This window comes from Aotus nancymaae, unplaced genomic scaffold (genome assembly GCF_030222135.1).
Source record: "Aotus nancymaae isolate 86718 unplaced genomic scaffold, 86718_ANA_hifiasm-v0.15.2.pri h1tg000058l, whole genome shotgun sequence".
NCBI lineage: Eukaryota > Metazoa > Chordata > Mammalia > Primates > Aotidae > Aotus > Aotus nancymaae.
The window spans coordinates 17,830,439-17,858,036 of record NW_026988472.1 but is presented as its reverse complement, the minus strand read 5'-3'; the positions used below and the strand labels follow the sequence as shown (position 1 = coordinate 17,858,036).

At 37.5% G+C, this 27,598-nt stretch overlaps 1 protein-coding gene and 1 non-coding gene across 14 annotated transcripts in view; both read right to left on the bottom strand.

Annotated features, from left to right (window-relative positions):
- CASK (calcium/calmodulin dependent serine protein kinase) overlaps positions 1 to 27,598 on the bottom strand; it is a 427,869-nt gene that overhangs the window by 40,099 nt on the left and 360,172 nt on the right. For all 13 annotated transcript variants that reach the window (XM_012448141.2, XM_012448142.2, XM_012448153.3 and 10 more), the window contains 5 exons: positions 26,219 to 26,296; positions 23,594 to 23,674; positions 15,650 to 15,838; positions 6,600 to 6,678; positions 604 to 689 (listed from right to left, as the gene is read on the bottom strand). In XM_012448141.2, coding sequence (XP_012303564.1) covers positions 604 to 689; positions 6,600 to 6,678; positions 15,650 to 15,838; positions 23,594 to 23,674; positions 26,219 to 26,296 — 513 coding nt within the window. The remainder of the gene's footprint in view (positions 1 to 603; positions 690 to 6,599; positions 6,679 to 15,649; positions 15,839 to 23,593; positions 23,675 to 26,218; positions 26,297 to 27,598) is intronic.
- On the bottom strand, positions 7,846 to 7,952 carry LOC135269977 (U6 spliceosomal RNA). Its single transcript, XR_010338208.1, has one exon. It is a non-coding gene; the product is annotated as a U6 spliceosomal RNA (small nuclear RNA).

Below are 27,598 nucleotides of genomic sequence, written 5' to 3'. Positions count from 1 at the left end.
TAACCTGGGGGCTACTACCCTGCAGTGGGAAAAGGGACCAGAGACCCAAAACACCTCTGCTTGCTATGACAATGAACAAGGGCTGTCATTTTGCCTTTTTTTTTTTTTTTTAAATCCAAAGCCTAATTTGAATACAGATTTTGGATATGTATGGTCAAAAATGGCCTAGTCTACTGTGACGTTCCTCCCTTCTATGCTGTAGAGAAATCCACAACAGCTGGCTATGACTCAGCTCAACACAAAAGAGGTTTCTGACATTGCTGATGTCAGGAAAGTTGAGAGGTCAGTGAGAAACTAGTTCACATGTATAAACCATGAAAAGGTTTTCTTTAAACATCTGCTTAGGAAGAAACAGGAGACAAAGGATAAAAGGAGAGCATTGAAGCCTGCACTGCTAAAGACAGGCAAAATGTTTGTAAACTTTATTGTACGTCAACATTGTTCTAGCTGTCAGTTTTATGAATGTTATATTAAGTTCAAGTTCATATAAATATGGTATCAGAAATTCTCTGGTTATAAAAGTATACTCCTCATTTGTGTATTTAAAAACTAGCTAACAAAGTAAAAGTCAATTTTAGAAAAGGAAAACTTTCATTTACTTACAAGCATTTTTTGCAGCTGTTCCACTGTTTGGTTAGCCACACTGATGCCGTTGATTTCTCGAATTTCATCACCAACATGAAGTGTACCTAAGAAATTACATAGCATTATAAACATGAAATGATACATGCTTTTACAGTAACAAAATGCAGAGGCAGCAATGTAATTTTTAAAAACTAAGTTGAATATTGAGGGCCAATATTTCAGAGATAGGAACAAGTCTGGTTGCAACAGAATTATTTAACTCATATAGTAAACTCATCAAAACAGATATATCTACTTGGGGAAGGCACAGTTTTGATGGATGGCTGCAGAAATCCGTTTATTTTTCTGAGAGAGGCGGTATGCATAGTAGTTTAAAAGTGTGGCTTCTGGATCCAAACTGCCTGGGTTCAAATTCCAGCTTCCTTGCTTACTAGCTTTAAGATCTTGGATAAGTTACTGAAACTCTCTATACCTCAGTTTTCACATTTGTAAAATGGAGATGAAAACAGTACTCATCTCATAGGATTGTTTTAAGGACTAAACAAATTTAATATATGCAGAAGGCTTAGAACTGTTCTTGGCACATACCAAGCACCATGTCAGTTGTCTGCTGGTATTGTTATCTGCCAGATATGATATAAAGGTTGTTAATTTTCCAAGAGTTGTGATATGATAATATCTACATAACAGCAAACTTCTATTAAACATAATTTAATCTTTTCGTAGGCATTTCAGCATCTTTTAATACTTCAGCTAGAAAGAAATGACCAAGAACCAATGCTTAGAGTGTTATTTACAATTTTGCTTCCTGATTTATAAATTGTGCATAAATTTACATACTGACCTGGCTTCATTACAAAAAGAGAACTCTGCATGCAACAATTAAAGAATAACATTCATCTTAAGTACATGTGGGCCATTTATAAAAATGATTAAAGTGCTATGCCATCAAGCAAGTCTCAACAAACCTCAAAGAGATGGTGTCATACACATCACATTCTCTGACCACAATGCAATTAAGTTAGAAGTACATTACAAAAGGATATACAGAAAATCCTGTTAAGTGTAAAATGTAACAAACAATTCTAAATAACTTATGGGTCAGTGAAAATATCATAATGAAATGTAAAAAAACTTAGAACTGAGTTCTAAAAATGCTTCATATCAAAACTGGTGGGATAAGTTAAGACAGTACTTAGAGGGAGCGTTTAGTCTTAAATGCACATATTAGAAAAGAAGGCTGGGCCAGGCACGTTGGCTCACACCTGTAATCCCAGCACTTTGGGAGGGTGAGGTGGGTGGATCATGAGGTCAGGAGTTTGAGACCAGCCTGGCCAATATGGTAAAACCCTATCTCTACTAAAAATACAAAAATTACCAAAAGAGAGCCCGCATAGCCAAGTCAATTCTAAGCAAAAAGAACAAAGTGGGAGACATCACACTACCAGATTTCAAACTATACTACAAGGCTACAGTAATCAAAACAGTGTGGTACTGGTACCAAAACAGAGATATAGACCAATGGAACAGAACAGAGGCCTCGGAGGCAACACCACACATCTACAACCATCCAATCTTTGACAAACCTCACAAAAGCAAGCAATGGGGAAAGGAGTCCCCGTTTAATAAATGGTGTTGGGAAAACTGGCTAGCCATGTGCAGAAAGCAGAAACTGGACCCCTTCCTGACACCTTACACTAAAATTAACTCCAGATGACTTAAACATAAGACCTAACACCATAAAAACCCTAGAAGAAAACCTAGGCAAAAACCATTCTGGACATAGGCATAGGCAAGGACTTCATGACCAAAACACCAAAAGCATTGGCAACAAAAGCCAAAATAGACAAATGGGAACTAATCAAACTCCACAGCTTCTACATGGCAAAAGAAACAGTCATTAGAGTGAATCGGCAACCAACAGAATGGGAAAAAAGTTTTGCAATCTACCCATCTGACAAAGGGCTAACATCCAGAATCTACAAAGAACCAAAACAGATTTACAAGAAAAAAACAAGCCCATTCAAAAGTGGGCAAAGGATATGAACAGACACTTTATAAAAGAAGACATACATGAGGCCAACAAACATATGAAAAAATGTTCATCATCACTGGTCATTAGAGAAATGCAAATCAAAACTACATTGAGATACCATCTCACGCCAGTCAGAATGGCAATCATTAAAAAATCTGGAGACAACAGATGCTGGAGAGGATGTGGAGAAATAGGAACACTTTTACACTGTTGGTGGGAGTGTAAATTAGTTCAACCACTGTGGAAGACAGTGTGGCGATTCCTCAAGGACCTAGAAATAGAAATTCCATTTGACCCAGCAATCCCATTACTGGGCATATATCCAAAGGATTATAAATCGTTCTACTATAAGGACACATGCACACGAATGTTCATTGCAGCACTGTTTACAATAGCAAAGACTTGGAACCAACCCAAATGCCCATTGATGATAGACTGGACAGGGAAAATGTGGCACATATACACCACGGAATATTACGCAGCCATCAAAAACGATGAGTTCGTCCTTTGTAGGGACATGGATGAACCTGGAAACCATCATTCTCAGCAAACTGACGCAAGAACACAAAATCAAACACCGCATGTTCTCCCTCGTAGGTGGGTGTTGAACAATGAGAACACATGGACACAGGGAGGGGAGCATCACACACTGGGGTCTGTCGGGGGGAAATAGGGGAGGGACTGTGGGGGGTAGGGAGTAGGGGAGAGATAGCATGGGGAGAAATGCCAGATATAGGTGATGGGGAGGAAGGCAGCAAATCACACTGCCATGTGTGTACCTATGCAACAATCTTGCATGTTCTTCACATGTACCCCTAAACCTAAAATGCAAATAAAAAAAAATACAAAAATTAGCCAGGCGTGGTGGTGGGCACCTGTAATCCCAGCTACTCAGGAGGCTGAGGCAGAACTGCTTGAACCTGGGAGGCAGAGGTTGCAGTGAGCAGAGGCTGTGCCACTGTACTCCAGCCTGGGTGACAGAGAGAGACTCTGTCTCAGAAAAAAAAAAAAAGGAAGAAGGCTGGGCATGGTGGCTCATGTCTATAACTTCAGTGCTTTGGGAGGGTGAGGGGAGAAGATCATTGGAGGCCCAGGAGCTGGAGACCAGCCTGGGCAACAAAGCAAGACTCTATCTCTACAAAGTATTAAAAAAATTACTGGGTATGGTTGCCTGTAGTCCTAACTCAGGAGGCTGAGACAGGAGGATTACTTGAGCCCAGGAGTTTGAGGTTGCAGTGAGCTATGATTATGCTACTGCACTCTAGCCTGGCCAATGGAGCGAGACCTTGTCTCGAAAAAAGAATAAAAAAAGAAAGACTGAAAATAAATGAAATACATGCATATGTGTGAAATTTGTAAAGTTAGCCAAAACCAATAGAAAATTTAAAAAAGGAGATAATAAAAATTAGGTCATAAAACAGTGAAACAGAAAATAAACATACAATGAAGAGAATGAACCAAACCCAGAGGGGTTTCTGAACAAACCTCTGGCAAGGTTGATCAAGAAAAAAAGAGTAGGTACAAATAAACAATATTAGAAATGAACAGGGGACACAATGACAAAGACGGTAGAGAATAAAAAGGTGAGAGAATACCATGAAGAAGCTCTCTGCAATATTTTAAAACTTAGATTTTTTAGGAAAATGTAGTTTACCAAAACTCACTCAAGAAATAGAAAGCCTGGATGGCCTTATAAATTGAAGTAGTTGTTAAAAAACAAAAATAAAACTTTCTTAAAACTAAAAACCAAAACACCAGGCTCTCATACTTTTATAGGCAAGTACTGCCAAACTTTCAAGATACAAATCATTCCAATATTATATAAAGGCTTTCAGAGAATTGAAGAGAGAATACTCTCCAAGTCATTGTATGAGGTAAATATAACTTTGAAACTAATCAGACAGAGAAATACAAGAGAGGAAAATTAACCACAGGCCAGTCTCACTCATAAATGTAAATATCGAGATCTTATAAAGGAAACATTAGCAGACAGTAGGGCAGTATATAAAAAAGATAATATGTAATGATTAAGCTGAGTTTATCTGAGAAATGCAAGGGTGGTTTTTCATTAGGAAATCTTTAAAAGACATTCACCACATTAACAGATAAAAGCCAAAAAACAAATGATCGTGTCAGTAGATTTTTCATCTCTACTGAAAAAGCATTTGATTAAATTCAAAACCCATTCACAATTAAAATGCTTAGCAACTAAAATATAAAGGAATTTCCCTAGCCCTAATAAAAGATATGTACTAAACATCTGCATTATTCTTAAAGAATAAATATTGGAAAGATTCCTTTTTAAAAAAACATTTTTTTTTTCTAGAGACAAGGTCTCTCTGACACCCAAGCTGGAGTGTAGTGGCGTGATCATAGCTCACGATAGCCTTGAACTCCCGGGTTCGAGCAATCCTTCCACCTCAGCTTCCTGAGTAGCTGGGATTATAGGCAAGCACCACCAAGCCCAGTTAATTTTAGATTCCTTTTAAAAACAAGAATAGGACAGGATGTCTACTATACCACTCCTTGAAAGACTTCAGGTCCTAGCCAGTGCAGTAATATAACAAAGAGAAGTTAAAGAAATAATGATGTTGTAGCTTTACTGAATATATAAAAAATTATTAAAAATAGCAAACAAAAAATACATACTGGAATCTAAAACCAAATATCCTCCTGTGGGAGTGCTGTACACTCTCTATGCCTATAAATATTCCTCTGAAAGCAGCAATGATGCCAGATACCATCTTGTGTACACAGTGGTCTCCTCTTATTCTCAAGAGAATAAGGCACTAAAATGCTTAGGGTGTTACTTCTCGCTCTCTGGGGGTAAGGAAAGAGGTGTTAAGTACAAAAATAACCCTATCTCAAAGAAAGAGTCTGCTAGAAGAATCATTTTTGGAATATCCTCTGAATACTAGTGCATATAACTCAGTCCTTTCAAAGAAAAGCCTAAATCCACATGTCCAAACCCTGCCCATCTTTGAGAGTTAACTGAAGATGCATCTTCTTAAAAAATCATTCTTTGAGCTGGGCATGGTAGCTCATGGCTATAATCCCAGCACTTTGGGAGGAGGCAGGCGGATTGCTTAAGCTCAGGAATTTGAGACCAGCCTGGACAACCTGGTAAAACCCAACCTCTACAAAAATGTCAAAAGTTAGCTGGGCATGGTGATGTGCACCTGTAGTCCCAGATACTTGGGAGGCTGAGGTGGGAGAACTGCTTGAGCCCAGGAGGCAGAGGTTGCAGTGAGCCAAGATTGTGCCATTGCACTCTAGTCTGGACAATTGAGCTAGACTCTGTCTCAAAAAACCCCTACATTATTCTTTGTCTATTTCAGTTCTTAGTGAATTCTTTCCACAGAATGACTGCACTATGGCAGGCATTAATAATTTAATCATTGATTTAACATCTCTTACCATTTATTTTTGTATTATTATTTAACTCTATGATGTCCTAATTTATAAATAGTGTATCTAATTCCCAAACGAATGAGAGAACAGTTCTTAAACACTTATTTATTTACATATATCTTGTATTCTAGAACACATGTCTCCCCTACATCTTGAGGCCCAGTGTGATACTTTGCTTTATCTCTCATGGTCTCTTAATAAGTCATAATCTAACAGTGATACAGAGATGTTCCAGCTAACACAACTCTAATATGCTCTCCCTTCATTATCTACATGCTGGAGCATGTGCAGATGAATAAGAACCAATGGAGGCCAATAATGATTAAAATGAAAGATGATTTTAAAAGATCTTTTATATGTATCCTTTATACTTTCTTAGCTGAGTGTGATGGCATACACCTGTGGAAAGCGGAGATGGGAGGATTGCTTGCACTTAGGAGCTCAAGACCAGTTGAAGCAACATAGTGAGAACCTATCTCAAAAACAAAACAAACAAACAAAAACATTTTCTTCACTAGGCTACAGGGAAAAAAGTTAAGGAAGGCAAAGAAATATATATGAAACTTACCTTGCCTGTGAATCATGCCCCCATGCATAATTCTTGCAACAATACAATGATTTAGTTCATTCATTTTTAAAGTGATTCCCTGTATAAAAGAAAAAAAAGTTCAGTAAAAGTATTTTGGCAGTACTTCTCATAATATTTGTGATTTTGCATTAGATAATTTTAATTACCAAAGTTGAAAAACATTAAATAGGGAAAATGAAGACCATCCAGTATACCACACACACAAAACTGCTCCATGACAAAAATACTATTTTTGATTGCTATAATAGTATACATATATTTTATATAGTGCTTTTAATACACGTTTTTTTTTTTTTTTTTTGGAGACAGAGTCTCATTCCGTAACCCAGGCTGGAGTGCAGTGGCAGAATTGCAGCTCACTGCTACCTCCACCTCCAGGGTTCAAGTGATTCTCTTGCCTCAGCCTCCTGAGTAGCTGGGATTAAAGGTGCCTGCCACCATGCCAAGCTAATTTTTGAATTTTTAGTAGAGACGAGGATAAGGAAAGAGATGGTTCACTATGTTGGCCAGGCTGGTTTTGAATTGCTGACCTCAAGTGATCCACCTGCTTTGGCCTCCCGAAATGCTGGTATTACAGGTGTGAGTCACCATGGTGGGCCAATAGTGCTTTTAAATTTTCTAATTATGATTATTTTCCCTGTTGCTCTATTTTTAATATTGTCTATTATTTTAAAAAACAATTTTTATTGATATATAATTGACATACACATATTTAAAGTATACAATTTGATAAGTTTGACATATGTATGAAACTATTGCCACAATCAGGATAGTGATATATCTATCATTCCCAAAAGGTTCCTCATGCTCGTTGGTAATATTCTCCCATCACTCCATGCCCTCCCTGCCAGATCCCTAAGCAACTACTAATATGACAATCAAAAAGCTGATAATATAGTTGTTGACCAGTCAAACACTGATACAGTCAACTTTTGTTGACTACAGATTTGTTTGCACGTACCTAAATGAAATCATACAGTATGAACTCCTTTTTGTTGCTTTTTTCACTCAGCATAATTATTTTTAGATTCTACCATGTTGTTGCATGTATTAGTAATTCATTCTTTGTTCTTCCTGAGTGGTATTCCACTGTATGAACATATCAGTTTATCCACTCACCCACTGAATTGTTTCCTGGTTTGGGCTATTATAAGTAAAGCTGTATTCCTGGGTTAATCATCATTTGATCATAACATATATATATATATATATATTTTTTTTTTTTTAAGATCTGGAACACTTCATGCATTTGTGTATCATACTTATACAGAGGCCAGGATAATATTTTCTGTACTATTTATATTTTAGTATATGTACTGCTGAAGTGAGCACATATTAACATTTTCATATATTGTTGGATTTGCTTTGCTAATGTTTTGTTTAGAATTTTTACATCTATATTCATGAAGAATACTAGTCTGTAGTTTTCTTTGTTTGTAATGTCTTATCTGGTTTTGGTATCAGGGTAATGCTGGCTTTCTAGAATGAGCTGGGAAAAATTCATTCTTTTTCAATGTTTTGGAAATAGTTTGTATAGAATTGGTATTATTTCTCTATTGTATGTTTGATAGAATTTACCAGTGAAGCCATCTTGGCCTGGGGTTTTCTTTGAGGGATAGCTTTTAACTACAAATTCAATTTTCAAATAGTACAGGGCAATTCAGTTTATTCCTTCTTAAATGAGCTTTAGCAGTTTCTGTCTTCCAGGGAATTTTTCCATTTTATCTAAGTTGTTGAATTTATTGGCATAAATCTGCTTATTTCCTTATCATCCTTTTTATATCTGTAGACTCTGTAGTGATGCCCCTGCTTTCAGGCCTGATATTGGTAATTCATGTCTTTTTTCCCCCTGATTGCACAGTCATTTTTCTCATCAGTCTAATCTTCCCAAAGAAAAAGTATTTTTCATTTTATTGATACTTTATTGCTTTCTGTTTTCTATTTCATTAATTTCCACTTTGATCTTTATTACTTCTTCTCTTCTACTCATTTTGGGTTTAATTTACTCCTTTTTGTCCTAGTTACTGTTAAGGTATAAGCTGCAGTCTTTGATTTGAGATGTTTCTTCTTTTCCAATATAGGTGTTTAACGGTACATATTTCTCTTTAAGTACTGCTTTAGTGGTATCTTGCAAATTCTGATATACTGTGGTCCATTTTAATTCACTACAAAATACTTTTTAATTTCCCTTTTGATTTCCTTTAATCCATGGGTTAGTTAGAATTGTGTTATTTAGTTTTCAAGTACTTAGAGATTTCTCTCTCTGTTATTCATGTCTAATTTAATCCCAGTGTGGTCTGAGAATATACTTTGATACAAACTAAGCTACTCAAGCTTCCTTTTGATTAATGTTATCATAGTGTATGTTTTTCTATCTTCTTGGTTTTTTTTTGAAGAGATGAGGTCTCACTCTGTTGCCCAGGCTGGAGCACAGTGGTGTGATCATAGCCCACTGCATCCTCAAACTCCTGGGCTCAAGTGATCCTCCTCCCTCAGCCTTCCAAGCAGCTGGAACTACAGGCATGTGCCACCAAACCTGGCTTCTACCTTTTTACTTTGAAACTATTCTTTGTGTATAAAGTGCATGTTTTACAAGTAGAATATGATGATTGATACGGTTTGGTATAAATATATATTTTGCTATTTGACTTCTATTTGTTCCACCTGTTCTATGTTGTCTTTTTCTGCCTTTCTTTGTATTATTTTCATTCTGTTTTATCTCTTGTGTTATTAGCTACAACTCTTCATTTTGTTGTTTTAGTGGTTGTATTAGGGTTTATAGCATCTATCTTTAACTTGTCAGTGTACCTTCAAGTGATGTTATGCCACTTCATATATAGTATAAGAACTTTACAATAGTATATAGTACTTCTATGTCTTTCTTCCTGATCTTTGTGCTACTGTTGTCATACATTTTATTCTTCCATATACTATAAACTCCAAAATATATTGTTATTTTTAATTGCCAATTATAAGAGATTGAAGTAATAAGAAAAATAACTTAAAGGTTTACCCATGTAGCTATCATTTCCAGTGCTCCTTATTCCCTTTTTGTAAATTCATATTTCAATCTGTTATTATTTTCCTTCTGCCTGAAGAATGTCCTAAATATACTGTGGGTCTTATAGTGTGGGTCTGCTGAATTCTTTCAGCTTTGGTATATCTGAAGACATTTTTATTTTGCCTTTGTTCTTGAAAGATACCTTTGCTTGGTTTAGAATTCTAAGTTGAGAAATGTTTGTTTTTAGTACTATATGACACTGTTCTTGTTTGTAGTGCTTTGATAAGACACTGATGTCATCCTTATCTTTGTTCCTCTGTGTGTAAAATTTCTTCTCATTTTTTTTTTTTTTAATGAGATGGAGTCTTGTTCTGAAGCCCAGGCTGCAGTGCAGTGGCACAATATCTTGGCTCACTCCAACCTCCGCCTACGAGGCTCAAGCGATTCTCCTGCCTCACTCTCCCAATTTCTTTTTTCTTTTTGCTCTGTTTCTCATATTTTCTTTGCCATAGGTTGCAAGCAGTTTGGTTATGATGTACCTTGGTATTGTTTTCTTCATTTTTCTTGTGTTTGGGGTTTACCATGGTATTTGGATCTGTGGGTTTATAGTTTTCATCAAGTTTAGAATGTGTTCAGTCATTATTTCTTCAAACATTTCTTCTTTCTTTTCCTCTCTCTCTTCTTCATGAACTCCAATTAACCATATATATATTAGGCTGACTGAAGTTGTCCCACAGTTCAGTGATGCTGTTTTAATCTTTAAAAATTCTTTTTCCTGCTGTTTCATTTTGGATAGTTTTTATTGCTATGTCTTCAAGTTCACTAATCTCTTCTGAAATGTCTAATCTGCCATTAATCCCATAGTATATTTTCCTGCTAATTCTATTATCTGTTAGTTCTATGTAATTTTTGATTGATTATTCTCCACATAATAGGTCACACTTTCTGGTCTTTTTACATGCCTAGTAATCTTTGATTAGATGTCAGACATTGTGAATTTGTTGCACACTTGATGTTTTTGTATTCCTAAAAATATTCTTATGTTTTGCTCTGAGATTTAGATTGGTTACTTGGAAATAGTTTGATCCTTTGGGTCTGGCTTTCATGATCCATTAGGCAGGTCTGGAGCAGTTGTCAGTTTGGGGCTAATTACGTCTCATTACAGAGATAAGATTTCCCTGATCACTCTACAAATGTGCCATGAATTAGAAATTTTTCTAGTCTGACTGGGGGGAACAAGTAGTGAGTGTCAGGCGCTGTTCCTTCCAATCCTTTGTTTTTTTCTCCATTCAAAGTGGAGCATGCTGGGGTGTTTCTCAGTGTTGGGAAGTTTCCTATCAGACATGCACTGATCAATACTCTGCTGAATACTTGAGGGAGATCCTCTACAGATCTGAGGTTCTCTCTGTGTGCAGCTCTCTCCTCTTCAGTACTCTGTCCTATGAACTCTAGTTGCTTTGGTTCCCCCGGACTCTCAGCTTTGTCCTCTTGATTCAGGGAGTCTGCCTACTCTGCCTTAGTTCCTCTCCCTGTGCTGTAGCCTGGAAATTCCCTCAAGGCAGCATGGTGGGGCATTCATATGGGTCACCTTGTTTGTTTCTGGTCTTTTTTTTTTTTTTTTCGATTTTTTTTTTTTTTAATTTAAAGATGGGGTTTCACCATATTGAGCATGCTGGTCTTGAACTCCTGACCTCAGGTGATCTGCCTGCCTCAGCCTCCCAAAGTGCTAGGATTACAGGCGTGAGCCACCGTGCCCGGCTGTTCCCTGTCTCTTAAGAGATCACTGTCCTTAGCTGCCTGATGTCTAATATCTTGAAAACTGTTCTTTCATGAGATTCTGTGTTTTTTATATGTTGGGTTGTTTCAAATGAGAGGATAAATCTGGTCCTGGTTACTCTATCTTGGCCAGAAATAAAAATTATACAGGCATATTTAATGCCAGAATACTATTCAACAGATTACTTTTTGTTTTCTGATTATCCACTATTAAAAAACAAGCATTTATAAACATATTTTTTTGTACTAGATCTTATTAATCCTAAGAATCATACAGGGAAATTTTAAATAATGCTGACTCTTAAACCCACTCTTTAGATTTAAGCTCAGGAGGACTGGAATGGAGCCCAGAAATCTGTACTTTTTAACAGGCTCCCTTGCTAGAAAGTGGCCTTGAATTTGAGATGATTAAGGGTAGGGACTGCGTCTTTTATTTTTCACTAGAGAATAACACTGTTGGAAAGCTTCATAAAAATATCTGACACTTTATACTCTAACTTAATTTCTACCATTCCACGAACTATAACTTTGCATGGTTCCTATTTTGCAGTTTTCAGAAGTGGTAGGCGAGCAATGTGAAAAATTGGTTTATCAAAATGTTTCTAGTCCTAAGATTCAATTGTAACATTCAAGTTTCATTTCCAACTTGTGCATTCAATCAGCATGTGTGGAACTAAGAGAAGTGTTCCTGGAAAAATGCTGTAAATTAGTGTGCAAGTCAAATCTAATTTCATATGGGAAATGATAGTACAATAGAGGTTCTACCCTTGAAACTAATAGATTTATGTATTCATTCAACCAACATTAACATGCACTTACTATGAGGCAGGCACTCTGCTAGGTACAGTAGCAAATTAGACTAAAAGGGTCTCTCATGGCCAGGGGAAGTTTACCTCAAACCAACTGTAGTTAACATTTATTATTCTGTAGGCCCCAAACATTTCTCTGTAGAGAGGAATTGATTCATGTTCTCTCTGTTCCCAAGTTCACAAATTCTAGGGAAGGGACTGGCATAGCTTGGGTTAGGTGCCTACTCCTGAACCTACCAGTTTGAGGGGGGATATTAGGAAGGTTATACTCCTGGCCTTTCCCTTGTTTATATAAGTCTTTCCTCTATTTTGTAAGCTAGTTCAAGTTTGGTTTTTGTCACTTGCAACTATGGGGATCTCAGTCAATAAAAAAAAAATAATTATAAGTATGATGCTACGAATGGGAAAACACAGGGTGTAATAGGAATATATTACCCTTGGGGAATGGACACATTGTAGAGGGTCTGAAAAGCAAAAGAGATCATATAGGAATACCTTGCACTATAATATAATGCTTTGAATAAAGTGACTAAGAAAGCAAATAAAGTTGTATTAAATATATTAGAGATTTATACTCTATTATTGAAAATATATATTTTATATTTCACATAAAATAATTCCTGTTTTCATGGCAACCTATCAAAAAGAGAAGAAATACACATCTTCACTAAGATCACAGAAGACAGAAGAGCTTTTGGAAGGAGACTTTTAGGGGAGACTCAAGACCATTTAATGCTTTCTGAAAAAGTAACTCAAGGATGTAGTTTTATGCTTTTATTCAGTCTATGTTTCTATGTAGTGAATCTTCATACAATCAAGCAACTGTCATTGGGCTGCTTGAGAACATAATGATCCCAAGACACTTTGAGGCCTCCTTCTTGTGGTCCCTTTTACCTTCTTATCTGCTTTGCTTGGCTGAACATCACCCGTTCTTCCTGCCTCTTCAACACAGCTTTCTCTCCTTTCCAGCTCTGTCATAACTAGGCTTGTTAAATAAACTATGCTAAGATACAAATTTACTTGTTTAATGTAGCCAACCCTGTGGAATGTGAGCTCCAGTAAGGGGCAGTGTCTTATCTGACAATAGATCACTGGCATCTAATAAGAGTGATTTGCACTTAATAGGGACTTCAAAAATATTTGGTGAATGAATATATAAAACGAATGAATGGAATATTAGACTTTCAGAGCTAGGTGGGATCTTGGGGAACATTAGTTTAGTCAACTATGCTTTTTTTTTTTTTTTTTTTTTTTGAGACGGAGTGTTGCTCTTGTTACCCAGGCTGGAGTGCAATGGTGCGATCTCGGCTCACCGCAACCTCCGCCTCCTGGGTTCAGGCAATTCTCCTGCCTCAGCCTCCTGAGTAGCTGGGATTACAGGCACGTGCCACCATGCCCAGCTAATTTTTTTGTATTTTTAGTAGAGACGGGGTTTCACCATGTTGACCAGGATGGTCTCGATCTCTTGACCTCGTGATCCACCCGCCTCGGCCTCCCAAAGTGCTGGGATTACAGGCGTGAGCCACCGCGCCCGGCCTGTCAACTATGCTTTTAGAGATGAGCCAACTGAGGCCCACTGACATGAAGCGATTTGCCCAAGACACCCAAAACCTGCTGTAGCCTGCGCTCTTAAGCCAAAGAGTTGCCTGGACAGTACCAGAAGGGGTGAGGTGATCTGCATGCTACTTGTTTGCTGCAAGATAACACTGCATAACTGACAAAGATTACTAAATGAGAATTAGGACCAGAAATGTCTAGAGTTGATAGGATCACTGCTTTATAACTTTTCCCTTAATCTAAAAGGCAACTTTTAGAAGTAGGTAATTTGTTTTTCTATATCCTAATATCCCTTTTCTATGGTCTGAGGAAAAAGATATGAATGTATAAATTTGAATTTTTTTTCCTCTTCTAAAGATATACTTTCTCCTCCAACTTGGAACTTATCTGATGTTCCCTGTCTCAGTGTCCATTCAGTTGTAGAAGCCTAAAGCTTAAGGGCTGTCCGTGATCCTTGCTTCTCCCTCAGTCCCATTGTCAATCCATTGTTAAGGCTTACTGATTTTACTTACTCTTTCATTATTTCTTAAATGTGTTCACTTCTTTCCATCTTGACATCCATCCCTCAAGTTCAGAGTTCCATCATATCTGCCTTGCACTACTGCAATAACAGTCTCTGAACTGGTTTCTGTACATCCACTCTTGACCCCTCTCACACATTCTCTAGAGTGATACTTCAAAAATAAAAATATGATATTATTTCCCTGCTTAAAAGTCTTCAGTAGCCTCCCATTGTTTTTAAGATACTAAACAGAATCCTTAACATGTCTTCCAATACTTGTGTGATTCTGTTCCAGCCACTCACCTTGCTGTCTGCAGTTCTGCTGTGGTGCCTTCTTTCTATTGGGAAACTATGATAAGAGCCTTTTTACTACCAGGTTTACATATGTGCTGTTTGGTTTGCCTGAATGGTATCCCCCTGCTTCCCCTCACTCCCCTTGCTCTGTTAACATAAAGGAGCCTTTCCTTGATCTTCTCAATCTACAAGAATTCTATGAGAATGGTGAGGCAATCAGCATCAATTCTATTCCAACTCTACTCCCAAGCACTGAGTAAACTGATTCATATTAAGTAGGTAGATGGGAATGGAAGAAATTTCATTCCAGCAATGTTATTCAGTTTTTTGAATGCCTCCTTAATTAATCTTCCTCTAATTCTGTTGAAGACAAACGATCTGAAAACTATAAGAATTTTTTTTTTTTTTTTTGAGACGGAGTTTCGCTCTTGTTACCCAGGCTGGAGTGCAATGGTGCGATCTCGGCTCACCGCAACCTCCGCCTCCTGGGTTCAGGCAATTCTCCTGCCTCAGCCTCCTGAGTAGCTGGGATTACAGGCACGCACCACCATGCCCAGCTAATTTTTTGTATTTTTAGTAGAGACGGGGTTTCACCATGTTGACCGGGATGGTCTCGATCTCTTGACCTCGTGATCTACCCGCCTCGGCCTCCCAAAGTGCTGGGATTACAGGCGTGAGCCACCGCGCCCGGCAACTATAAGATTTATAAAAGGATGATGAGTTTTACAATGTTACTAGACATTCTCTTTCTCAATACCAATACCAATATTTCAAATTGTCTCTTTCTTTGCTGCCCCAAAGGTTTTTACACTCTAGAGGAATGTTCCAGTATAGTCCCCTTTTTTTTGGTTGAAGGGCAATTGTGAAAGGAGAGGTGAGAAAGAGAACCAGCATGCCTAAGACATAGTGTCAGGCAGAACAATTCTAGAAAAGAAGGGCATGGGGGAATTGAAGATCTGGAAACTGATTTCTTTAAAACTATCCATGTCTTCCTTCCTTCCTCAACTCCTAGTAGTATAGGTTGAACTTAGCTGATCTAACTCATGCTGGGATTTTATGAGAGGATTGAAAACTTTCTTTTCCTACTTACCATTGGTTCATCTGTGTTCTTTTGGAACTGTACCAGCCGAACTCTGGTCACATTCTCCATATCCATGTCTCCGTTAGCGCTTTCTGGAGAATCGCCGTTTAAATAGGGAGAGGTGGGAGGAGGTGTGACCCTCAATGCTTCATCACTGTAAACTTCATGTGCCACTACGTCGTGAGTCTGAAGTAAGGCCTAGTGTTTTATAAAGAAAAAAATATTAATAACATTACTATTTCAGCAGAAATTTATTTTTATCTATCTATTTACTTATTTATTTTGTGACAGGATCTCACTCTGTCACCCAGGGTGGAGTGCAGTGGTGCAATCTTAGTTCACTGCAGGCTTCGCCTCCTGGGCTCAAGTGATCCTTCCTCTGCAGCCTTCTGAGTAGCTGGGACCACAGATGCATGCCACCACACCCGGCTAATTTAAAAAAATTTTTTTTGTAGACATGGGGCTGAAAAATTTATTATATAAACATATATCATTCTTTTCCTCTCAAAGGTATCACTCATCTAAAGAGAACATAAAGTGCGTAATATCGATATACAACTATATCTCAATTTCTTTGTGACAAACAATCATGATGAATAGATTTTTTAAAAACATGAGTGAATGAATGAGTGAATCAATGAAGAGATGTGTTTATTGATTATCTGGGTCAGAGGTGGTACCAACTAACTTGTTCAAATAAAAGCAAAGGGTACAATTTCAAATAATTTAGCCAAAAGAATCCTCGATGAATAGAGTTGGCAAATTTGTGCTGGGGCTTAGAATTGAAACAAATTTAAAAAGAAAAGGTTCAATAATTGGTGTATTGAGCAAATATCTTTCATCAATGGCATTTACAATGACACTTTTATATAACCCAAAGGATGAAGACAATTTATAGCATATAATTTAGTAAAAGAAAAAATATATACACAGATACATCTTAAAAATGTGATCTTCTAAAATATCACACATGATATGGAAGTCAAACTCTAAACATGTTAAATGTTTTTGTTCATTTTATTTTTTGGAGCACTTCTTCAAATAAAAAATAAGTTGGGAATTACTATTAAGACTTCTTTTTGCAAAGCCTATTAACAAAGAGAAAGTGATTTCTTTGTACTGACATCTCTATTTGTCAGCTTGGTGAACTTCAATAATAAAATGTCCCTTGTCTCCCTAAAAAAGAATGTTCTTCTACTCACCACACGGTTTGTGCCATCATAATAAACACTTTTTAATAAGCATGAATATATGAATATTTCTATTTCAAAGAGAATTCATAGTTATCAGAATGTTTGGAGCTTCACACAGATTATATTTTCTTGTGTGCTAACTATATATTTGGTTCTATTTTAATTTGTGATCTGTGTGGTAATGAGATAACTGCAGATAATAAAATGCAATTAAAATTGCTTTAAAAGTATAACTTATAACATCTGAAATTAAGTTATTTTATTAAAAGGCTTAAAAAAGTCATGACTTGGCTATTTTAATTTTAAAGGCATGCATATGAGGCAAAAAAAAAAAAAAAAAAAAAAGAGGTAACAATCCAGTAAAATCAGAAAGAAGATAGTGCTGATTTGTCACCAGTAAAGAATATGCTTTGAGCGATATACACAGTTGGTTTTCTGATGGAAATGGCAGATATTTCCATAGTCACAGTCTCAGACAGCTGGTTTAAACTGGGATTTGGGTGAGGAGCACCAAGGGGCACTAAGCAATACATGGCTTGAAAGTAGGACTCCACAGTGGCCCTGGGGAGCTTAGCTTCCTCGCCGGTGCCCTGACTGCACCCTGCAATGGTACTCCTGAGCCCAAGTATAGAGGCTATGCTATGTGGGCAAATCCCTCTTCTTCTGATTTAATTGTGGTCACTTAAGAAACTAAGATTTAGGGCAAAAAGCAAAAATCAGTAACAGAAAAACTGGAACGTTTCGTTTGCTAAAATTATGTTTGTCATATCACTGCAGCCTTGACCTCTTGGGCTCAAGTGAGCCTCCCACCTCAGCCTCCCGAGTAGCTGCGACCACAGGCATGTGCCACCACACCCAGATAATTGTTGCATTTTTTGTAGAGACAGGGTTTCGCCAGTTGCCCAGGCTGATATTGAACTCCTGAGCTCATGCAATTCACCCGCCTGGCCTCCCAAAGTGCTGGGATTACAGGCCTGTACTCATTCTTTTAAATTATATAAGCAAACATTTGTATTTAATGCATTATTTACAAGGAAGGATAAGCCTACAATCATAAAATAATACTCAAATTGGACTTTAAAAGAAAAATGCTAGGCTTGGCTCAGTGGCTCATGCCTGTAATCCCAGCACTTTGGGAGGCCGAGGTGAGCAGATCACAATGTCAGGAGTTCGAGACCACCCTGGCCAACATGGTGAAACCCCATCTCTACTAAAAATACAAAAATTAGCCAGACGCAGTGGCAGGCCCTTGTAATCCCAGCAACTCGGGAGGCTGAGGCAGGAGATTCACTTGAACCCGGGAGGTGGAGGTTGCAGTGAGCCGAGACCATGCCATCGCACTCTGGCCTGGGTGACAGAGCAAGACTCTTGTCTCAAAAAAAAAAAAAAAAAAAAAAAGAAAAAAAGAAAAAAGCTCAAATGATGTCACCAAATAAGGTCATACTTGATATTAACCACAATTTGGCACTGTAAATGATTGCTACCACAAAATGAAACTTAACCTAAAGCTCTAATTCATATCCAAACAGAAAAAGGGGGCCACTTACAAACTATCTTTTTAAAATCTTAAAGAAGAATATGCAAAATAAAAAATAGGAAAACCAAAATTTGAACATTTTTCTTCAAGTATGTTAAGGTGTATGAGTGAGCAGTTGTTACTAAGCTGAAATAGCTGTCAGTTTCAATTACATAACAATCATGTAATAGGAAAAAACCACTTTCACTTTTTGTACTATAGTAAGGATATGCATAAGACAACTAACAATATTAGACTAGAGTGAAAAAACCTGATTATTTAATGTTTCATATTTTACAACTGCAACAAGCAAAGGAAATGTTCTTTTAAAACGTCAGTCTTTCAAATGGAATAACTAAAAAAGGAATCAGTGAGATAATATTCTTTTATCATGATCTCTAAAGATACAGATTTTAGGCTAGGTGTGGTAGTTCATGCCTGTAATCCCAGCACTTGGGAGGCCAAGGAAGGAGGACTTTTTGAGCCCAGGAGTTCAAGACCAGTCTGGGCAACAAAGTGAGACCCCCGTCTCTATAAAAAAATAAAAGAAAGTAGACAGGCGTGATGGTGCATGCCTGTAGTCCCAGCTACTTGGGAGACTGAGGCAGGAGGATCGCTTTGCCCAGGAGTTGTAGCCTGCAGTGAGCTAAGAAGGTGTCACTGCACTCCTGTCTGGGCAATAGAGCAAGACTCTGTCTCTTAAACAAAATAACAACAACAACAACAACAACAACAAAAACAGAGTTTTAAAGTCATTTAAATGTACCCTTATTTCCTCTCCCTTTAGTTACTGTAAATATTTACAAGTACCTACATTTTCTGTATCAAGTAATTCAATGGTAAATCCTCATGTTATAATAATCAGAAAGCAAATTCAGATGACTGAGCAAATAAGTGTGAAATTATACATTTGCCAAGAATAACTCTCAAACCTTGGCATAATAAAAAAAATTATAAGTATTTAACATATTTCCCTCTAGTTATTAATATTTCTTTAAAAATACCACGATTTTGAAACCATGATTTAAAAAATGCTTATAAGATAGAAAGCTCCAGCATTTAAAAGTTTACTTAATATAGCACATATATATATATATAGCTCAGAATTGTATTTCCCACATAAGATATTATCTGCACATAACTTATTTGGGAATGACCAATGAGCTCAACTTAAATTTATTAGAAAACTTATTAGCATTATAAATCAACTGACTTTTAAGAGCCTGGGCTTTGGAGCCAGCAAGAGCTGGCTTGAACCTCATTGAGGCCACTGACTAGGTGAGTAACCTTAAGTAAGTCTCTTTACCTTGTTAGGGTACAATTTCCTATCTGAACTGTGAAATGGGTTTAATCACACCAGCTTACATCCCAATCATCAGCAAGTCCTCTTGTATGTAACCATCCCCAACACAGAAACCCCATCTGTCCATGTTCTACCATTCTCACCTTTCACTATGCCTCTACCACCTCTCACAACAGTCTTCCAATTGGTCTCCCTAAACCCTTATCCCCCTACAGTCCATTCTCTATACATCAGCCCCAGCAATCTCAAAAGCATAGATCAGGTATTTTCCTGTGTGCCATCACTTAGTGTCATCCTACCGCAATCAGGAGAAAACTGCAGACTCCTTACAATGGCCTGGAAGGCTTTTATTTTATATATTAAAAATATAAATAAAATTGGTCTGGCCTCTGCTGACCTCTCTTGGTACTTCTTGTACCACTCTCCCTTGTTAATTGTATCTCAGCCACAATGGACTTCTGCTCCTTGAACCTGCATAGCTCTTTCCTGCCTCTGGGCCTTTGCATTTGCTCTTCCCCAAAGGAGTCTCAACCCAAGTGTCAACTCCTCAATAGAGCGATCTCGGCTCACTGCAACCTCCGCCTCCCATGTTCAAGCAATTCTTGTGCCTCAGCCTCCCAAGTAGCTGGGAGTAGAGGTGTGTGCCACCATGCCTGGCTTTTTTTTTTTTTTTTTATACTTTTAGTAGAGATGGGGTTTCACCATGTTGGCCAGGCTGGTCTCGAACTCCTGACCTCAAATGATCCTCATGTCTCAGTCTCCCAAAGTGCTGGGATTGTAAGTGTGAGACACTGCGCCAAGCATTTTTTATTTTTTGAGACAAGATTTGCTCTGTTGCCCATGCTGAAGTGCAATGCTGCAATCATGGCTCACTTCACTCTTGACCTCCCAGGCTTATGTGATCCTCCCACCTCAACCTCCTGACCTTAAGTAAGTCTCTTTACCTTGTTAGGGCACAATTGTAGCTGGGACTAGAGGCATGTGCCACCATATCTGGCTAGTTTATTTTTAATTTTTTGTGGAGATGGGGTTTCCCTATGTTGCCCAGGCTGGTCTTTAACTCCTGGGTTTAAGTAATCCTCCTGCCTTGGCCTTCCAAAATGCTGGGATTACAGGTGTGAGCCACTGTGCCTGGTCCAAAATTTATTATATATTCGTTTCTAGCTACGGAACACTGCAAAGAGCAGTCAGCCAAGGAGAGGCTAACCTATCTGCAAATGGGCAGGTTCCTAATCTAGTCAGTGTTTTACTGATAACTTACTATGTGCCCTATACATGATAGATACTATGGAGCAACTAATAATATGTATTAGATAATATCTGTTAGGCATTAAGCATATGTCAAGCATTGTGCTAAGCACAGTAGGTATATCAGCTACTTAATTCTTATTCTGACTCCACGAGGTTGGCTCAGAGTCAGAGTTCATAGAGTTAGGGTGGCTAGGATGGAGTTCAACCACAGGTCATCTGAATTCACAGCTTTCACCACTTTTATATTATAGAACAGTGGTCTCCAACCTTTTTGGTACCAGGGACCCATTTCATGGAAGACAATTTTTCCACAAATGGTGGTGGGGGGGGTGGGGGGGATAGTTTTGGGATGAAACTGTTCCACCTCAGATCATCAGGCATCAGATTCTCGTAAGGAGCACGGAACCTAGATCCCTCGCATGCACAGTTCACAGTAGGGTTCCTGCTCCTATGAGAATCTAATGCCTAGGCTGATCTGACATGAGGGGGACACAGGTGGTAATGCTTGCTGGCCTGCTGCTCACCTCCTGTTGTGTGGCCTGGTTCCTAACAGGTCACGGATGGGTACTGGTCTATGGCCCAGGGTTGGAGACCCCTGCTAGAGAAGATATGATGTCTAAAACAGAATGAATTATAATCTGGGGAAACACAGCACGTATGTATGAAACAGTGAACAAGATAATATTAACAGTAATTTAACTCCGGATATTTATGATCTATCAAATTTGAGGATACTACTAAAGGATATAGTTTCTTTATTCTCCTGCTCTGTGAAATAGAGATACTCACAATGACTAAATGAGATCACCAGCTCAATGAGAACAACAAAGCTGAGCTGGGATATGAAAGGACAAAGAAAAATTGCCCTGGCCCATTCACTGGGAAGGGACCTGCTCTGGCAGGCCAGCAAGCATTAAAATGTTATGCAGGTGAATACAAACAAGTGGAAAAGAGTTAGAGAAGAGAGAGTTCAAGAGAAGTGTAGAGGGGTTACAAGACATGTTGACAATACTCAGGTGAGATTTGAACGAAGTTCTGTGTTTATATACCTAGGTTGTAAAAACGCACTCATCCACAGGCATTAGAACCTGTATTCCTAATAGTAACTCACTGAACAGTGCTGCTATCATACAATAAAGTAAATACTCTTAAGGATTATACTTGAATTCAGCCTTTAATGCTTGGGTGGGGGAGTTAGGAAGGATGAATATGGTAATTGCTTCTTTCCAGGTAGTTACTTTGAGGAAAAGAAATTCATTTCAATAACTAGGTTTACAAAACACTATCATAGAACAGCATATATAACGGGCCGGGCGTGGTGGCTCACACCTGTAATCCCAGCACTTTGGGAGGCCAAGGCGGGTGGATCACGAGGTCAAGAGATCGAGACCATCCTGGTCAACATGGTGAAACCTCGTCTCTACTAAAAATACAAAAAATTAGCTGGGCATGGTGGCGCGTGCCTGTAATCCCAGCTACTCAGGAGGCTGAGGCAGGAGAATTGCCTGAACCCAGGAGGCAGAGGTTGCACCATTGCACTCCAGCCTGGATAACAAGAGTGAAACTCCATCTCCCAAAAAAAAAAAAAAAAAAAAAACCAGCATATATAAAAAACCCTCAGTGGTAATTCCTTTGATACACATACTGTTATTATTATTTTTAAAGTGTCATCTGCGGCCAGGCATTGTGGCTCACGCCCGTATCCCAGCACTTTGGGAGGCTGAGGCGCGAGGATCACTTGAGGTCAGAAGTTCAAGACCAGTCTGGCCAACATGGTGAATCCCTGTCTCTACTAAAAATACAAAAATTAGCCAGGTGTCGTGGTGCACACCTGTAATCCCAGCTACTAGGGAGGCTTAGGCAGGAGAATGGCTTGAACCCAGGACACGGAGGTTGCAGTGAGCTGAGATCACACCACTGCACTTCACCCTGGGTGACAGAGCAAGACTCTATCTCAAAAATAAATAAATAAACAAAAATTCAAAGTATTATCTGCAATAGTAGTAATAAGAACAAGGCTTTTAAGTCAGACTTTCTCCCAAAGGGCAGTGAGCTAAATTTTCTACTTTTCACATATTTTTCACATAAACTGATGTGGCTAATGCTTTTAAAATGGTATATTAAACATGGATTTTCATCTGTAATTGTGTTTTTGTATTGCAGTTAGGTAGATAAGCATGGACCTTTTTCCACAAAAACGTATCTTATCTATTTTGAGCTTTGTTTAGTTATTTAGCTTTATATTTGGCTAAATACAGGTGTTATCCCCATTTTCCATATAGTAGAAATGAATGAACAAAGTGCAAGTTTTGCATTGTTAAAAAAGAGATGCAATTCTTCCAATATATCACCTAGATTCAGAGAATTCTTTATTATTGAAAACTGTCTCCAATTTTAGTTCTTTGTGGTTTAAGTAACATAAACAGTTTCAGCGACTAAAGGACTATTCCATAAGGAAGAAAATCTCTTGTCTGATGAGTACACGGTCCCTGAAAAGCCACTTCACCAAGAGCATCTTTACAATTGTGACACAAAGTAAACAAAAGAATCTCAAAATATTTGGTATTACCTGATATTGTAATCTTAACAGTCTCATATGATATGGATAAAAATGCATTAGATGAAGCTGGCTACATTTTATGAGGGTAGTTTAAAAACTTCTTTTGAAAGTGAGGTTGTTTGTTACTTACCATGAAATGAGGTTGTGTTAAAATACGCTTTAGTTCCTTTGCATCATTATTCTCAGGGTAACATGAAATTTCTTCCAAAACCTAAAAAATAAACAAGATATAAAATAGTACAAACATGACACAAGATTTAAAAATGTTAAATTCTTTTAAGTTAAAAATTATGAGTGGATTTTTATGGCAGGCAAAACAATTATTTTGAGAAAGTTTTCATTTTATTCAAATTATATTAATACATGGAAGAACAGTATTGATGGCAATATTAATAAAAATGAAGCAAATTGTTCTAATAGTCTGTCAACTATAACCTGAAAGGCTATTGAAAAATACGAAACAAAATGACAATCCTGCAACACATATTTATTACAGATTCATGAAACTTAACAAAAGAGTATCTCTGAATATCCTTTTCCAAATTCACCATAAAAATCAATATGGACAAAAAGTTAGAAGTTTTCTGTTATATTAACAGCACTGCCAATTCCCTTTAGAAATGTTAAAATGACACAGGCACAGACAAAAATGATTTCAAGAACAGTAGTAATTAATTAGACTACTTAATTAAGTGTACACAAGTAATTTTTCTTTAAGTAATGTAGAAAATGCAAAAATGCCTGCAGGATCAATGTTATTCACCATATTCATCTGCCCATATAGAGAAAGCCATGCCTCTGCTAATGGCTCTTAGGCTTCAATGCCAGGGAACCTAAGAGAACAATTTTTAAAAAACCTTATTTTCTCTTTCCATTCAAATTTTCTTCACTAATTAGTTACTAACACTTTTCCGCACAGGTAAAATGGTTGTTTTCAAATAAAATTGTTCTTCAAAAGTTCTCCTTTACCGCCAGGACGGAGTTTACCTGTTTAAGTTATTTATGGGACATGAACCCATGGAAAAGCCTATGTGCTTTTTCTGAGTAAACACCTGCTGCTATTCTAATTGCAGCTGGCTGGATTCAGAGAGGTTTGCATTACACTCAAGTGAATTCCAACCATCAGGCCAATCAAGGATTGCTTCAGCACAACTGGATGGCAGGAGCATACCACCATCCATCCAGGAGGACTCTCACCTCAACCTGCGAAAACCATACAAAAGCTTCCTACTGGGGCAGGAGGGGATGCTGTGAGGTCACATGGCCTGAGCCTTAGATTTTAGCATCATAATTATAATGTTCTGTGCTACTCAACTACTGCCTCTGGGAGGAATAAGCAAGCAAAAAAACAACAACAACAACAACAACAACAGGACTTTCTTATCCAAATACCCTGTTCATTAGAGTGTTGGTTACGTTGTTAATTCATATTGTTTCAGGATGATAAACTAATTATCCTTGGTGTATTTTATGCTTGGAGTTTCTCTATCAGTGAAATGAAAGGAGGAAACCACATACTCTCTCTGGCTCCCTGCTCCTTTCCTAGTCTATTTTTAAATACAGAGGTGTGGTATTTCCACCAAAACAGGGCTAGGAGGAAACCTTCAGCAGGTTTTCACTGTCCAGTTGAGCCAAATAATTGTCCTCAGAGTCTCTCTGCTTCTATTTGTGTATTGTGAAGACAGGGTGGTAACTCATGCTTCTATCAGTGATACCTTAATTCCCTTCTATGATCCCCTAGGGCGAAGTCAGAGACAACCCCGCCAAGGTAGTCCTGACCAAGGGGGCAGGCCGGGCAGCCTCCACTGTATCGGTCTCATTTCTCAGTGAACATACACTATCTTCCAATACAGACTTTGTGTTTAAAATCTGGTAGGGAAGGGATTATGTCCTTCATACTCTTTCACTTAGTAATTTCACTTTAGAAGAAATAATTTTTTAAAAAGGAAAATGTTTATTTGCATAAAGACTTATATGATCAAAAAATGAAAAAAAACCTATGTGTCTAACAATGGGAGAATTGCTAATATGTTATATTTTAATAACAGCAAATAAAAATATTGTAGTCATTAGAAGTTATATTTGTAAAGATCAAATAGAAACATGGAAATATGCTTATTATATAATGTTAGGTTAAAAAAGATACATTTTGATTACAACTATAAAAAATTTATATGCAAATGGAAAGTGACTGGAAAATGTTATGTAAAAATGTAAACTACTGTGTTAGAGTGATGAGATTATGGATCTATTTTTATTTTCCAAACTTTCTGCAATGTCGTGTTTCTATCATAAATAGGTTTTTAAAAGTCTGTGACAGATATAGCCACATACATTGACAATTTACAAAAATGACTTCTTTGAACTCAGTATATTTAATTGCTCTAGAAATTTAATTAACTTTCAAACATTACCACCTTAAAAAAGCAACTAAAATTTTTATAGCATGCCTATTTCCACCAAGTGTTGTAAAATAACTTTCTTTTTTTAAAAAACAGAAAAAGAGAAGTAAAACTGACGGTAATGTATTCAAGGTTACATCACAGAACCAGAACTAGAAATCTAGGCAATATTGCTGCAAAGATTTTTTTTTCTTTTCTGTATGTTCAGTAATAAACTTAGAAATACTAAATCTGAATATAATGAGTCAAATTGTGACTCCACAGAAACTGCCTCTTAATGTTCAACAGAAATGTCTTCAATAAAGGTAGTCAATATGATGACGCCAAATACTTTTATAAAATGTATCACTTACCTCTTTGGCTCTCTGTACTGCATCGCTTGGTGGATTCCTGATTTGTGGTGAAGACTTTGTGTTAATTTTGTCATACAGCTAAAAAGCAAAGAAGAAAATCCAGTCAACACTCACAATTCTTTGCTAAAATTCAGAGCTTCATATTTATTACTTCACTAAACAATATTTTTCCTTTTAAAAAGGCAGGCTGATGATTTCAGTGGGATCCTCTCGGTAATAACCTCTTAATTGTTCCGTGAAACTTGTCAGAATATGAGTCTTATGCATATCTTTTCAAAAAATCACCTTTAAATAGATGGACCAAAATTCTGTCAATGTAGCAATTTCCTTGTCATTTTAAATTCGTCAATATTTCCTCAATCATAGTGTTTGTTTCCTCTGACAGAAGCAACTTTCAATAGCATGAATGCGCAGTAAAAATGAAAGAATGCTTTCTGGCCAAGGCACATCTACACGGAGTAAAAATGAAAGAATGCTTTCTGGCCAAGGCACGTCGGGAAGAATTTTCACAGAAACCTAAATCTTGGGAAAGGGCAAACTCAATTCCTTCTAGGAAGGAATGTTCTCACAAAGGTTTATGGTTGTTTTACCAGGGCTGTTCATTAACAGAATCAGTGCTGGTATCCTTCAGCAGGAAGTCAAGGACATAAACTTTTTTTTCTTTTGACTCTGCAAATTCAGAGTGAAGAAGACGCTGAAAAGAAAGTAAATACATGTTGGGCACAGTGGCTCACGCCTGTAATCCCAGCACTTTGAGAGGCTGAGGCGGGTGGTTCATCTGAGGTCAGGAGTTTGAGACCAGAATGACCAACATGGCAAAACTCCGTCTCTGCTAAAAATACCAAAAAAACTAGCCAGGCATGGTGGTGGGTGCCTGTAACCACAACTACTTGGGAGGCTGAGGCAGGAGAATTGCTTGAACCCGGGAGGCAGAGGTTGCAGTGAGCCGAGATGGTGCAATTGCACTCCAGCCTGGGAGACAGCAAGACTCCATCTCAAAAAAAAAAGAAAAAAGGAAAGTAAATATATTTCTAAAATTTCACAAACCTAAATGATCCAAAGTTTAACTTTCTGAAGAACATACATTTAATTCTTTAGAGAAAAGTATCTGTAGTTTAGAAATACAATTAAAATATTAACTTCTACCTCAAATAAAATGTTTCATAGTCAACTGTCTGCTTTGAAAAGTGAAAAGTTAAAGATGACCTTGGTTAGTATGAGCACTTCTATTTCCTAACTTCTCTAAAATAGGTGGGGATTTTTGTTATCGGGTTTTTTTTTCTTCACCTACTTTGTACACCAATGCTAGTTGAGAGGTCAAATATTGACATAAATATTCTTCAGATTACAGCCAAATTACTTTATACTGATGCAAGAAAA